We start from the raw sequence: 16,444 nt of genomic DNA, 5'->3' as shown, positions 1-16,444 counted from the left end.
ATTCAAAGTTTAAGTATGCAGAACTTGCAGATTTTAATTTTGTACTTATACATTTTACTTGAAATGTTTGAGTACATTAATCCATTTAACTTTAAAATGTCATGTAACCTCAATGTGAACATGTTTGTTATTATAAACTTAGCTGGTTTTAACAAACTAGTTCAATAAATGCTAACAATAGCATAGTTTAGCACTTGCTGTATGAATGCTGCAATATAAAGCATTGACATGCTCTCAAACCAAACCACATGCACCACTTGTCATGACGGTAACTCTCCTAAAATCAACATAATCTAAATTAGCATTACAAAACATGAATCACTACTAAATCTCCCACTTAACATTAATCTTGAACGAAAAAAAAAACCATTATATTACACTTAATTTCAGCATTTTACTTTCCCTTTCGAGTGCCATGGGCAAAGCATGCTGGGAAATAGAAATCCCAGCCCAGTTTCAGTTGAACTTAAGTTCATCTAAATTAAAAGAAATAATTTCATAAAACAATTAAACAGTTCAGTCTACTTAAAATATATCAGCTCTGTGACCTTGAAAGGAAAAGAAAGTGCTAAATACTCATAAAAGTTCATTTGACTGAACTAAGTAGTCTAATTTAAGTTTGTCCTACTCAAACCAATTCATTATTTTGAGCATTAGGGTTTGCAGTGATACTGTAACATTTCAGACTTGTCTGACAATAAAGTATTATCTAATCTAATCTAATCTAATGAATAAAGACATCAGTCACATCAAGTCTCCTAAAATTCCCTTAGAGAACATAAAAAAATGTTGACCCAAAAAGCTCGGATTTTTCCCAACTTCACTTAAAGGAATAGTCCACACAAAAAAATATGTGTATTTATTAATTTACTCACAACCAAACCCATTCACATAAAGGCTTTTTCTTCCCGACAATCAAATATACTGCAAGAAAATTCGCCATGCCAGGCGTTTGACATCTTTTTAGCAAACAACAATGTACATTTTTTTTTTGTTGAACTATTATAAAAGTGAAACATATTCTCGTTTTTTCCACCTCAGCTGTTTTTCTCCAACTACATGCCTGACATTCTTCCATTATAATTGCATTTTTCATGTTTCTTTGTGATTTATTTCACTGTTTTGTTGATTTCCTGTCATGGAAAAGCCATTGTGTTATGTTTTTCTTTGTTTGTTTGTTTTTCTTTTTATGTGTTCTCCTGTGTTTTGCTCTCCATCCATCCATCCCTCCCTCCCTGTATTTCTGTGTGACTTCACTATCCGCCCCCCTCCACCCTTTATTCCTGCTTTGACTCACACACTGAAAGATGTAGCCCTGCCCTCCCCCCCTCCCACCTCACTGACCCGTGCCACTACTGACCATCTAATGCCAGGGTCCCGAGTCGGCGCTGGTCCCAAACCCTCCGGCCCGCGGGACGTCGTGGCCTCGCTGGTGTCCACTCGCTTCATCAAACTGACCTGGCGTGTTCCCGCTGAACCACACGGAGAAGACGTCACCTACTCAGTGTACTACAGCCTGGAGGGCACTAACAGGCACGCCATTTATCTGTTATATATATATATACACTACTACTGTATCAAAGTTTGGGCTCAGTAAGATGGTAACACATTTTGTACTTTTCTTCTGCAAGGATCCATGAAATGAATCAAAAGTTACAGTAAACTTTTGTAATGTTGCAAAAAGATTTATTTCAAATAAATGCTGTTCTTCTCAACATTCGATTGATCAAAGAATCCTGAAAAATTTATTAGTTTCCACAAAAATATGAACAACTGTTTTCAACATTGATAATAATCAGAAATGTGTTTTTGAGCAGCAAATCATCATGTTAGAATGATTTCTGAAGGATCATGTGACACTGAAGTGTCATGTGACACATCTATCTGTCTACATGTATTAGTATTTATCTTGTGAAGTATTTATTCATCATAATTAATGATTATTTAAATGAATCTATTTAAAATAACGTTACAGTAATGAGATTCTAATGAGAATTACAAAAAAAGTTAAACATTCATATGCATTATGGTTAGGATCATTAAACAATATCATGCATGCAAATAAATAAACATAATATATATTTTAAATAATAATAATAATAAATAAATAAATAATATAATAAAATATCATATTAAAAATGTAATAAATATTTTATTTGCGTTTTGACTATGAAGTGAAATGTGACCCAGGCATGTTTTCGTGTCCTTCACCCTCCGAGAAGCCTTTAATAATGGATGCTATTGATTATTGTATTCTGTTCATTTGTTGCTATTATTTTAAGTCGCATGTTGTTCTTATGCATATTTATAACGCCGTTCTGTATGAGCTGCTTTTGACTACAGAAAAATCTGAGAAGCTTCAAACCACCAACTCAGCAGCCCTCTCCTGTTTCAGTCTCATGTGACGCTTCTGATCCTGTACAGGGAGAGGATCGTGAACACCAGTCGTCCAGGAGAGATGCAGGTCACCATCCAGAACCTCATGCCAGACTCCACGTATGCCTTCCGTGTGGTGGCGCACAACAGAAACGGCCCTGGAGAGAGTTCAGCGCCTCTGAGAGTAGCCACCCAGCCTGAAGGTAAGAACAAGTTTTCAATCAACAAATCACCAACATTCACCATGGATTTAATGTACACTCTAAAAAATGCTGGGTTGTTTTAACCCAATGTTGGGTCAAATATGGACTAACCCAATGTTGGGTCAAATATGGACTAACCCAGCCGTTGGGTTACATTTTTAATGTAACCAATGCAATTTGTCCATTTTTTTTATTGCATTTTTGTCCATTTTTGATTTTGTTCAAAATGCAATTTGTCCATTTTTAAACTGCATTTTTTAACCCAACGTTGGGTTAGTCCATATTTGACCCAACATTGGGTTAAAACAACCCAGCATTTTTTAGAGTGTAGTAACGCTAACTGTAACCATGGTATTGTGGCACGAAATAGTCTGCACGAATGCTTCAAACTTTTTCCAGCACTTCAAAGGTCTAAATATCATCAGATTTTAATGTTTTTTTAATGTGATGATTTGTAAAACTAAAAGTTTAAAGATGTAGGAAAACTAAGGGCCCTATCATACACCCGGCGCAATGCAGCGTCAGGCGCGACGCAAGGTTTTTTTGCTAGTTTCAGCCCGACGCAGTTATCATTTTCACATCCTGCGCCATGTTGTTTAAACGGGCATTTGTGCGCCCATGGGTCTGAAAACCAGGTGTGTTCAGGCGCATTGTTGGTGCGTTGCTATTTTGCCATTGACCAACTGAAACCTGGTCTAAAGTCAATGGCGCAGTATTTTATTTATTTATTTAAAGAGCGCGTTAGTAATGTGCGATGTCTATATGTCACAAATCTCTGGTTTCTTGAACATGACAATGAGTTCACGATACTCAAATGGCCTCCACAGTCACCAGATCTCAGTCCTGTAGAGCAGCTTTGGGATATGCTGGAACGAGAGATTCACATCATCGATGAGCAGCTGATAAATCTGCAGCAAATGCGTGATGCTATCATTACAATATGGACCAAAATCTCTGAGGAATGTGTCCAGCACCTTGTTGAATCATTGCCATGAAGAATTAAGGCAGTTCTGAAGGCAACCTGGTACTAGCAAGCTGTACCTAATAAAGTGGCCGGTGAGAGTATATTTTAGATGGAATTTGAGGGAAATTGCATACACACATCATTCGCCTGTATGAGACATGTCATTTCCATAAACAGTAAAATAAATAAAATAGTATGGGATTAGCTTGAAGCTGAGTGCTCAAACGAGAAAAATTAACCATGGTTCATTCAAAGTGACACGCATTCACCGGTTGTACATAGAAACTGTTATTTATTAGTCTATCCGCTCTTATAAGATGTTCACCAGTGTCTCAAACCACATTCATCCGTGCGGAGGAGCAGAGCCGAAGCACAACCAACACAATGTTCTCTGCGATATGCATCCCGTTTTATTTTTTTAACTCCAATAGCTCGAATGTAACTCGACACCCTTGCCTCATTTAGTATACGCGGTTCTATGAATATGCAAATGAGCCCCGCCTCCACTCACTCACTCAGCTCAGAGATCCACTCGTTGACGATCACATGTTGATCTGATTGGTTACAAGGTAGTTTGTGATGTCAGAAACGCCAGCGATTTCAAAGTGTGTTTTTGAGACTGTCTTTGGTTCACTGCAGTTTTAAGGAGAAAATACTCAGCAATGGTGTCGACTTATGAATTTACACATGGTTTGTCTTAAAGCATATTAAAAACACCACATAGACATATAAACAACATTAAAAGCTTGATTTTCACCACAGGGGGACTTGTGTTACGAATTACGCTCTGACAAATTTCAGTAGGCATCAATGCATGAAATCAAGCTGACGTAGCTGAGTGTGTTTTGGGCCTTAGAGATTATGCCGAACATTTTCTCTGGAGCTTTTCTTTCTAATGCTTCAGTTTAAAATCTCATTATAGAGGTAAGCACACACGGTAAAACACCTGCTGACTTTTAAGCAAACATGCCTCTTGAAGGAATATGGCCTGACTCCGTCAACGTGAAACATTATCAGCTCAAACTCAGCGCAGGAGACGCTGTTTCTGGGTCAGCCGCGCTCCTCTGTGTGTCCTTGGCTCTGACACTTTATAATGTGTGTTAGCGGGAATCTGGCGCTCTCGGGAATCCCGCTGCGTGGAGATCGTGGTGAATTTGAACAAGTCATCTATACACACACTCACACACTCGTCGAACGCACTTAATCCCATCCCGGTATCAGAAGCAGCCGTTGATGTTGGACAGAACGCGTGTCTGTGGAACTGAGATAAAGCCATCTCTCACTCAGATGCCAGAAACGCGTGATCAAAGTTTGCAAAATGATTCATGTAAGACATCGAATGCAGTTTATATATGACAGATGGTTCAGTGTAAACATAACTGGATGAATGTAGTCACAGAGTTGTTGCAGACGTGTGGTGAAGTGGTTCAAGCCCCTGTGGAGCTCGATGGGAGATATTATGAGGACCGTTCATGTCGCTCTTCACATTACAGTGAAAGTGTGTGTTTACTGGAGTGACCAGAGACTGTCATGTTCCAGGAAGGACATAAATAAAGTTTTAGTTGTCCATACTATTTGTGGGCTATTTTCCAAGTCACTTGTGGTGATTTTCAGCCAATTATGACCTATATTTTAGTGTCTTTCTCACTTAAAGCTATTGTATGACTTTAGAAGACTTGGAATATAGTGTGAATCATATGATCTGTTTACTCATTTTTGGGGCTTGACAGTCCCTTCACCTGCAACTTCTTCACCTCCACCTCCACCTATACCTCCACCCAGGGGCGTAGCACAAGATCCCGGGCCCTATGCATAGGCAGTCCTGACGGGCCCCCATATCCCTCATTTTGTTTTCTTTCCTTCTCCTGTCTTTCCTTTCTTTTTTGGTGGCCTGATTTGGCTTTCTTTGAGAAAGACATTTCTACAGCTGAAGTTTGCACTCCTGCTCAACTAGCGAACATAAACAAAATGCGTGCAGATGGACTAAACCATTTGGCACATTAGCAAGGGGTGGGACCGTGAGACCTTAGATAGTCTTTACTTTTTTGTATACAAAATGTAGTCAGTCAATCAACCAAGTTATTCAGCCACTACACTAACTTTACATTTCATCTGACATTCATTATTAAATTTAATTAGGAAATGAAAATATCCAGGTAAAATAAAATATATTCCAGACTTTTCAAGGGCCCTCTCTCTGGTAATGGTAATCTACTGGCCCTGGTAATTAGTATTGGTTTTACCCCCAGTCCGACGCCCCTGCCTCCACCTACACCTAAACCTTCACCTTCACCTTCACCTTCATCTCCACCTCCACCTCCACCTCCACCTCCACCTCCACCTCCACCTCCACCTCCAACTTCACCTCCACCTTCACCTCCACCTCCACCTCCACCTTCACCTCCACCTCAACCGTCACCCAGCCTCTGTAATATCATTATCACTGTCCTTGTGAAAAAGAAGTGTGCTTAATTGTATTTAATGAACACTTAAAATCTTTAAAATATATAAAAACATTTACTTGCAGATAATATAATATGAATGATATAAAAGGCCGCTTAAGTGTCATGATTACACAATTTGTAATTAAAATCAATTTCAAATTAAAAGTTTTTCTGTAAAGCACATTTTAAATAATTGTTTTAATAGTCGTTTGTTGTGCTTTAAAGAAATACACTTATTTGTTGAGTAACACACTAAACTAAGCACATGTAGTTGTTTTATTATAATTTGTCATTACAATTAGCAGCAGGCTTTTACAATATTTCAAAGACAAAAGTGGAAATTACGAAATTACAGTGGATCAAAAAGTACAGCTAATTGCATTGAATAATAATTAATTTTTATGTAATTCCAGTTAAGCATGCAATTAAGTGTTCTATAACATTTACATTTAGTTTCCACTTTATTATATTCTTTTAAGGTATATTACTTCCATAACAAGTACTCATTTTAAAAGTATGCTAAAGTGTACTTATTTTTCACTAGTGCTCACTCTATGCTTTGTTTTATGGAAAAGAGCAACGTGAACATTATTCATAGTTGCATGGGTAGAAAATTATGACAGAATATTAATTTTTTTGGTGAACAATTTAGGTTTCTCCAGTGGGATTGTCCCTTTAATAAGTGTATTGTGGGTTGCTTTGGATAAAAGTGTCGGCTCAATAACTACTGGCCATCTTTCAGTTGTTTAATGTCCACGCTATTTGACTTCTATTATATTATATTTCATTTAATGTAGAGCTCAGCTTTGATTAGCCCTACATGATGAGTCCCTGAAGGCATGTCAGTCGCGAGCGTGTTGGAAAACAGATTTAACGGACACTCGTCGGAGCCGATAATTGAATGTAATGATTCATGACCCTAGCAAGTAAACAAAAGTTAAGCAACATAGAATCTCATTTCCATCCTCTCCGCTCTGCTGAGCAAATGAAATCACGTCACTCCTGCAGCCTGAGCTGGTGTGTGTTATTGTGCTTTCTGCCAGAGGTGTGTGTCATGAGAGATCTCACTCTCTCTAGTCAAGTCCATGTCAAAGCGCTTTATTGGCGTGACTGGTTTACAAACAAGGCTGACAAAGCAACAATGGACATATCAGAGAAAAACAGTGACAGACTAAATGAAATAAATGAAATAATGAAATAATGAAATAATGAAATTAATGAAATAATGAAATAATGAAATGAAATGAAGTAGCCTGGGTTTCCCCATACTGCCTTGCTCGCAGTGCGATTTTATTCACGCTGCTAGGCAGTCTGGACACCATGGACCAGATTTTCCCCTGAAAAAGGGAACCAATCACAGAACGGGGAGGGAGCAGCAAGACGATGACGACACCGAAGCAGTTTGTTTATATCTATGAATCCAACATGGCATCAGACTCGACATTACCTTCTACCCTCATGTTTATCTTGCACAAACGGTAATATTCGCTAAACGCCATCGTGCACAAATAAATCTTTGACCCATCGTCTTTTTCCTCGTTGAATTTCTGTCACTCTACATACGTCATCTGGTATAATTGAAGCGATTGGTTATGAGCTACGTACAGGCGCATTTGATAGACATTCATAGCGCCCAATAAACGGCTCTGGGCATTCGTAAACCACGCCTCAAATACGAGAAAATGAACACGTGGTTCCCAGACCAAGTCTCAAATGAGACTTGGTCTGACGTTAGCCAGGCTAGAAATGAAGTGAAATAAAGAAAAGAAAAGAAAAGAAAAGAAAATCAAAAAGAAAAGAAAAGAAAAGAAAAATAATAATTAAACAACACATTGAAATGAAATAATGAAACGATTAAATTAAATGATGAAATGGAATGAAAAAAATAAATAAAATAAAATAAATAAATATATATATATATATATATATATATATATATATATATATATATATATATATATATATATATATATATATACACACACAGTTCTTTCATAATGTTGTTTTTCTAATTTTTCTCCATTCTTTCTATGTAATAGTCCAGGTTCCTGGTCCTGCTCCAAACCTTCATGCAGTGGTCACGTCCCCCTCCACAGTGAGTCTCAGCTGGGACGTGCCCCTCATAGGCAATGGAGAGATCCTACACTACAAGATCTACCACATGGAAAAGGGCATGGACACTGAGCAGGTAAAACTAGAGCCCACCTCTACCTCCATCTTCACCTCCACCTTCTCTACCTTCTCCTCCACCTCCACCGTCACCTCCACCGTCACCTCCACATCCACCTTCACCTCCACCGTCACCTCCACCTCCTCCTCCACATCCACCTTCACCTCCAACTTCACCTCCACTGTCACCTCCTCCTCCACCTCCTCCTCCACCTCCACATCCACCTTCACCTCCACCTCCTCCTCCACCTTCACCTCCACCGTCACCTCCACATCCACCTTCACCTCCACCGTCACCTACACCGTCACCTCCACATCCACCTTCACCTCCACCGTCACCTCCACCTCCTCCTCCACATCCACCGTCACCTCCACCTTCACCTCCACCTTCACCTCCACCGTCACCTCCTCCTCCACCTCCACATCCATCTTCACCTCCACTGTCACCTCCACCTCCTCCTCCACATCCACCTTCACCTCCACCGTCACCTCCACCTCCTCCTCCACATCCACCTTCACCTCCACCGTCACCTCCACCTCCTCCTCCACATCCACCGTCACCTCCACCTTCACCTCCACCGTCACCTCCACCTCCTCCTCCACATCCACCGTCACCTCCACCTTCACCTCCACCGTCACCTCCACCTCCTCCTCCACCTCCACCTAAACCTCCACCTCAACCTCCACATCCACCTCGACCTTCACCTAAACCTCCACCTTCACAGTCAGCTCCACCGTCACCTCCACCTTAACCTTAACCGTCACCTCCACCTTCATCTATATATATATATATATTAGGGCTGTCAATCTTCCTCTATAATACTATTCGAATTCCATTCCTTATTTCATTTAATATTCGAATAATATTCGAATATTAAATGCTCAAATTCATCCTATTATTAATATTTACGACATTACACAGTCTTATGGATCGCCAATGCCAATGCGTGATGTTGATCGGTCTCATATCTTCACAGATAAACCGTGTCAGTTTGTCTGTTTCTGGCGGACAGCTGGTAAGCCCCGTGACGAGGAGAGAGGCAGAAAATAAGTAATTCTTGCCTGTTTTAGCGGCGGTTCCTCGGACAGATCGTCTAGCTTGTCAGTCAGGGTGTAGCGTTGTCATAAAAAATAACGTATATTTTTCTCTCCGTTTTGGCCTTCCGTCCACACTGAGACGGCGTTTTAATTAATGAAAACGCACTCCAAAGTGGATACATTTGAAAACGCCGTTTTCGCGTTGTAGTGTGGACTGTGAATCAAATTGTCAGGAGTGGTGATCTCCGTTTCCGTGGAGACATTGCTCTCCGCGATTTTTTTACAGTAATTATGATGATACAGCGTGGATAACGTGCACAATTGTGTTACGATTCAAAAACTTTATTCATCACAAGAAACAAAAGCATTTAATTTTCACATGCGTGTAAGCCAAGGCGGCGAGAAAGGCAAGATTGCAAAAAAAAATTAAATATACATTAAAAAAGCAATATTCGAATAGGAACTTCAGCATTCGAATAGTATTGATTTTTTTAATATTCGAATTATATTCGAATTTCGGAATTCATTCCAACAGCCCTAATATATATACACACATTTATATATTAATAAATTATTTGTAAATTATTATATATTATGCACTTATATTCATATTATACACGTGTTTTTATATCATATTTATATAATAAAATATTTACATTTCTATATCTGTGCAGTCTCTGTGTATAATAACTCCGCCATTATCTGCCTATATCTCTGACATGTCTCTCTCTCATCAGGATCTGGATGTGAACACACTGTCCTACACCATGACTGGACTGAAGAAGTTCACAGAGTACAGTTTCAGAGTGGTGGCCTATAACAAACATGGACCTGGAGTCTCCACCGAGGACATATCCGTGCGCACATACTCTGATGGTACTTACAGTAAATCTGCTCTTTTTGCTTCGTCTTGCTAGTCAGTTTCCAGCACTCTTCCACTTATTTTGCTCCTCAAAATAACCATAATAAGGGGTTATAGCTCTACTAGGCAATAAACCAGCTATCATCTATATCCATGTTGTAGCTGCATCAACAGAGCAATATCAGCGGGGTCCAAAAATAACTTAATGCCATACCTGTCAATGCTGAGTGAATTACTGGTTTGTTACCTCCCGTGAAACTGTATTTTGTAGTTATTACTATATACTTCAACTGGGACTCGTGAGCTTCTAGACATCTGTTACATTTTTTATGCTCACTGTAAAATTAGGCCATTTTTCTTACGGTTATTGTGAAATGGAGTCAACAACCTTTTCTAAATGAAGTTTTATGTAACAAAGTTCGGGAGGAGCATGTTCAGGTAATCATCCAATCAGCACAAGAAGAAGCCAGTATAAATAAAGCCTTCCCTTACCTCCTGTCTCATGACAAATTTCTCAGCATCCCGCCACCACCCCATCACCTCACATTCAGATGGGTCTGCTCATAGATACCCATGATCTATATACATTCATAGGGGGAGTACTCTGGGGTCGGGCCGAATTCCGAGCAAGCAAGCCAACAGCAAGCCAAAATATGCATTATAATATTACATCAGATTTCATTAACATGTGAACTCGTGAAATTGTGTTGGTATGAATATAAGCAGGGCTTGACATTAACACCCGACTTCAGCAGTGGCGTGTAACGCAGTCACTCCTACTGGCCATTTCGGCGGGATGAATTTTAGATATAATATATACATTGTTCAATTGTAGTCTTTTAAAAAGGCATCTGAAATAATAAACTAAGTGCAATGTAGTGTCGTCAAAAAAATTTTTTTTGTTACATATCGATACTGAAATATCTGAAACGCTTCCAATACTAATTTTCCGCAGAATAGATAGACGATATCAGATGCTCTTTCTCTCTCTCTCATCGACAGCGAGTGACACACAAACCCGCCTCTCCTCCCTCACTCGTTTCATTTGATGAATATTACAGGGCTTGAATTTCGGCGTGGGATTGCACGTATTGCGCATAGTTTTACTCAGATTTTGTGTGCGCACATAAAGCCGCTTCTCAGGACTAAATTGAGTTCTTTTTCGTTGCTTATTGCGCTTAAACAGTGAAATACACACAAAATAATGTCAAAATGCCGGTCTTGGCGAGAATTCACTTAAACACAGTCAGTTATGTCTTTAGTGAACGTAAACAGTTGAGAAAGAAAACGCATGTGTAACAGTGCATCCGTTCTTAAAGTGACAGCAGCCTAACAAACCTGCTGCCAAATTATGAGATAATATTTCAAATATCTATGCCATTTTTTCTCCATGATATCAATGTCAAAATTGTGGCTCGTGAAAATGCTGAGCTGCACAGTTCAACACATTTAATGTCAAGCCCTGAATATACAGTAGATGAGTGCTTTGAGAAACACGAAAGCAGCCATTGACAATAGTTAAATATATCGTTTAATGGTCATTATATAAAACTATTTGACTGCTCAATACTAGCATTAACCTACCAGAATGCAGTAGACCCATGTAATAAATGTGGATAATAAATCTCAGTAACCCTGTCCTCCCTGTGTTCAGTCCCCAGCGCTCCACCGCAGAACATGACGGTTGAAGTGCTGAACTCGAAGGTAAGGCTGTGCGACAGTGAACAGTAGCTCTGATGAAGAAGCTCATCTGTTGCTGAGATTTAACTGCACATCTGTGCACTGTCACAAAGCTTCACATCCTCATTTATTCTTCCTCTGTGTTCTCCTCCCCCTCTTTCTCAACATACAATTTATATTTGTCTTGCTGCCGGGGAATATGAGTCCTCCTCCTGTTGTTTTTATTCATGAGTGTGTTTATTGTGCTAGTCATATATAGACAAGCTAGCGTCTTGGGCTGTGAAAATGCATTTAGCACTATTATTTCATGGCGTTTGCTAAGGCAAGAATGACTTGATTTTAGAGTTTGAAGCCTAAGTGTTAAAGTGCCCCTTTTATGGTATTTTAAAAGTTCCTAATTGTAATCTCGTACAATAGGTTTACATGCATCCGTGGATGCAAAACACTTTAATTTTCTCGTAATGTAATTGCACCTCAGTTCTCAGAGAGTCTGAAAACGGTTTGTTTGAAGATTTAGGATGTCATATTTAAGGACCACAACATTATAGATTTTCTTATTTATTGCCATGACTATTTTAGAAACAGTATCCCCAACGCATCAATACAGATAACAACAACAACAACAATATTAATTATCTCATAATAATCATAAATAAATAAATAAACACTGATGGCCAGAATATGCCAGTGATAAAGAATACATTTAAATACAATTTGTGTGAATGTTTTTACAAGTAACCATTTACATTTTTTATTAAGTATAGACATGGTTTATTATTAGTAATAGAAAATCATGATGTTTATGTTTATAATGCGTTCATGCCTTATAGTTGCATTTGGCAGATTAGAGCTGGGCGATAATATAGTTTACATATTTTATGTGACGATACAAGCAATCAAGCAGATATATATATATATACAACTTTTAACTCTTTCCTCGCCAGCGTTTTATTTTAAAAAGTGTCCAGTCAGCGTCTTATTCGACTGGAGATTCAGTACTCTTTCAGAAGGTGTGTAATAGCGCCCCCTACCGTATAACAGCGAAAACACAGAAAGCCAGAAAATTACAGCAATAGCGGGGAATCGTGTAATAAATGACGGAAAATTCTTTCAATGGCGGGGAAAGAGTTAACATATCGCTGGCCAAAATTATAGTTTAAATTTCTTGACAATATAACAATCAAGCAGTTGAAATTTGGGTTGTGCTTTATTGTACAGTACGTACAGCATTCTTGCCCAAGAAAGTACTGGGTAATATAGAGCAACGACAGGGGTTAAGGTTAGGTTCAGGGTTAGTACCCAGTTATTGTAATAAGTACATGTGGAACAGGCCTGTACAATAAAGTGTGATTTGCTATAATACATAGCACCTATGTGAGTGTACTATGGGTGATAGAAATGCATTCAGCATTCAACAAATACTTTAAAGAACCCATCAATAGGTCAAGACTTACACACTAGCAACCGCACAGGAACTGTTCAGATCTCCCTAGCATCGTAACAGCCAGTTTTGCACAGCAAAACTGTAACAATCCAGTAGTATTAAAGTCTATTTGCATTGTGGTTACACACAGATCCACACACTTTCAAGCCTGTAATGGGTTTTATGGCTCAGTAATTAGCACTGAATAATAATGAAGGCTTTATGTCCCAGGCAGAAGCTTTATTCTTTCAGTTTTGTAAATTGCATGAGAAGATGGTTAATTAGCGGGATCCTACGGACTGTATCGAGTCCCCTCGCGTGGCTACGCAACAGACAGGGTGAATTCAATCTGTGTGTGTGTGTCTGTAATGAACACAGTGACTTGGTATATGAGGCCCACACTGGTGCCACCTTGCACACCCATGTGACCCATAAGTCAATTAAAACAAGTTTGTTTTTGCTGAAAACACAAGCAGCAGTTAGCGAGGTAAACCGGAATTGGTAGAGAATTGAAATACAGTAATTGCATACATGGTGCAGATTTAATTCGGTTGATTCCCTCATGGCCCGTGAACACGGCAACTGTGGATACTATTAATTAATTCCCCACCCACGCTGGGCGGCCTTCATTATCCCAGCATGCACTGCAGGCCTCCTCCATCTATCCCGAGCTTCAGTCCCTCAGGCTCCTCTACACTTCACAGCTTTATCTATTATTCATGTGTTCGGTGAGGCCGGCCTCCACTGCTCCCCCAATGCCCTCTGTCGCAGGACTGATATACTTGCGCATGCTTTATGTGGAGGACGATCACGTTCTCTAATGGACGCCTCGGGGAGACAGTGACTTAGGGTTAGATGCCTGTGCTCAGGCTTGTTACTATGGTGGTTTTGCATGTAGAAGCCCGGAGGAGCTGCTGAATAAATGGCAGCGCTAATAAACTCGCTGTGTTAGAAATCTCATACTGGTACTAAATTTCGTTTACGACCGTTAAAAAAATAATGTTCTGTATAGTATGAATATGGGCTGTTGTGTGAATGAAATTCGGACGTACTACATTCGCCATTTTGTCATTGTCATGTGACCTACGTCGCTTCACGGCCTCATGGGACAGTAAAGTGTCCATTGAATGCGCACTTCAGAATCTCACTATAAGTAGTAGGCCACTGTTTTTCGAATACTATGTATTCGGTAATTTTACTCAGTAGAGCTGCACGATTCTGGATAAATTGAGAATCATGATTTTTTTTGTTTCAAATGGAGATCATGATTCTGAACAGACAACTAAACAGACTAATTTACAAGAGGTTCTGGCAAAATGTTAATTGCTACAGAAATAAAATAAAAAAATCAGTTTGAGTGAATGATTCAACGACTCACTCGTAAAGACTTGTTTCATTACTGGACGAATCAGCGTTTTTGAACGAATCTCTTGAACGAATGATTCAATGACACACACATTTCTTTTTAACAGTCACTTGTCGCCACCTACTGGTGTAACGATGTTATGATACAATCTTTATTTGAAGCGTTAAGTTACTTTCGAAAGGTGATTTGCTCTATCTTGATCGCTACTGTAGACATCAGTGTTTATATCTGAACTATAAACTTTTATCCCAGTTCTTCTGTGATAATTTGAATATTTGTAGGATGGAAATAATGATACTGTGTGGTTGAAAAGACTGTTTGTGAAGCTGTTTTATATCTACACGACAACTGCTTTATCTGGATAGCCGAATCGCTGTCGTTTACGATTGAGATCATGTGGGTGTTTGAATCAAGGTCGTAATCTTCTAATTGTGAAGCTCTGCTACTCAGTTGGCGTACTGTTACTATATAGTCAGAAAGTATTTGATTTTGGATACAGCGACTGTTTATTGCTGTAGACGTAAATCAGAGTGTGTGATACTGAGGATATTTTTTGGTTTTCCCAACTGTTAACTTTATAGAGCATCATGATCAGATGGCAACCTCCACCGGCAGATGCTCAGAACGGTGAGATCATCGGCTACAAGATCCGCTACAGGAAGGGTACGAGGAAGAGCGAGGTGGCGGAGATTACTTCAGGATCGCAGCTCTATCAGCTCATAGATGGTAAGCTCATGTCAAACTCAGAAGGACTAACAGATATTTGGTTGTTTTCAAGTTATCATTGACCTCGGCACCAATAACTGTGCCACTTTTAACTCCACCGATTAATAACTCTGTTCCAAAATCTGCTGACAATACAAAAATATGTTATCAGGCCTGTCAGCTTAGTTACTTTGAGTTAATTTAGCTCAATTAATGCAAAAATGACACATTTATTCATGCGCCCTGATCCTATTTGAATAATTAATAAGTCTTTCATGTAATTAATTTGGTTAATTTTGTTAACAAAATTAATTACATGACACTCTAGACCAGTGTTACTCGGCTCGCCTCATGTGGCTCGCCAAGCTTTAATTTGTGGCTCGCATGGCGGTAAAAAATACGGTGATATGATCATGCAGTCACTACAGATATTTCATAAAAAACATAAAAAACAAGTAGGGCTATAACATAACCCATTACAAACTCAAAGTGTCAGCTCTATTACAAATAATTTCGATCGGATTGAAAGGGGTGGTTTATCGAGAGAACAAGTAAACACTTGATCAATTGAAAACCGAAACTGAAAGGACGACGTATGACGCGCTGAACGAGCTGTTCTCCCGATGAATAAAGTGTCATATAAATGAATGTCCTGTCATTCTATAATTCTCCTTTCATTCAGCATCTGTGAAGTGAATCAGGACTTAGTTTTGGCCATTTTTACTGCGTGATAAATACAAACAGCATGGCACAACGGTTCATATGTTCATAGTCTCGAAATTATGACTAGAATTGGATAAATATTAAGTCTGCTGTTTAAAACAAATAAAGAACCAATGTAGGAGAATGGTTATTAAGCGAAAACAGCGGGAAACTTTATATATTTGTGCAGTGTGTGCACGTCAAAAAAATCTATTCAGATTTTTATCTTTTGACTTATAAACGCGCACATCAACCCAATCAGGTATCACATCACGATGTTTAGTGTTCATGTAAACTACAATACATTCAGATTCATCAATCGGAATGAATTCAGTCCGACTTAAACAAAAGTTGTGCATGTAAATGTATCCAGTCTCTGCGGAGATGCCAGTTATGGCGTCTTTCCAGCTCTTAACGCTGCATGTGCTCTTGGATGTTTTGGGTTAATGCAGAAAAAAATTACTTAAGGTCATTCTGGGATGAATGTATTCTGGAAATTGTCATTAAGGGAA

General features: G+C 39.1%; 1 protein-coding gene across 13 annotated transcripts in view; it reads left to right on the top strand.

Moving 5' to 3' along the window:
- neo1a (neogenin 1a) overlaps positions 1-16,444 on the top strand; it is a 172,090-nt gene that overhangs the window by 131,655 nt on the left and 23,991 nt on the right. For 11 of the 13 annotated variants that reach the window (XM_084405111.1, XM_084405122.1, XM_084405118.1 and 8 more), the window contains exons 8-13: positions 1,308-1,533; positions 2,425-2,579; positions 8,027-8,175; positions 9,932-10,070; positions 11,711-11,760; positions 15,107-15,251. In XM_084405111.1, the coding sequence (XP_084261237.1) occupies positions 1,308-1,533; positions 2,425-2,579; positions 8,027-8,175; positions 9,932-10,070; positions 11,711-11,760; positions 15,107-15,251 (864 nt within the window). The remainder of the gene's footprint in view (positions 1-1,307; positions 1,534-2,424; positions 2,580-8,026; positions 8,176-9,931; positions 10,071-11,710; positions 11,761-15,106; positions 15,252-16,444) is intronic. The other 2 variants (XM_084405116.1, XM_084405120.1) reach the window with 1 other exon arrangement.

The sequence above is a fragment of the Rutilus rutilus genome (assembly GCF_951802725.1).
Source record: "Rutilus rutilus genome assembly, chromosome: 3".
NCBI lineage: Eukaryota > Metazoa > Chordata > Actinopteri > Cypriniformes > Leuciscidae > Rutilus > Rutilus rutilus.
Note: the sequence above shows the minus strand (reverse complement) of the source record. Positions and strands in the feature narration are given on the sequence as shown.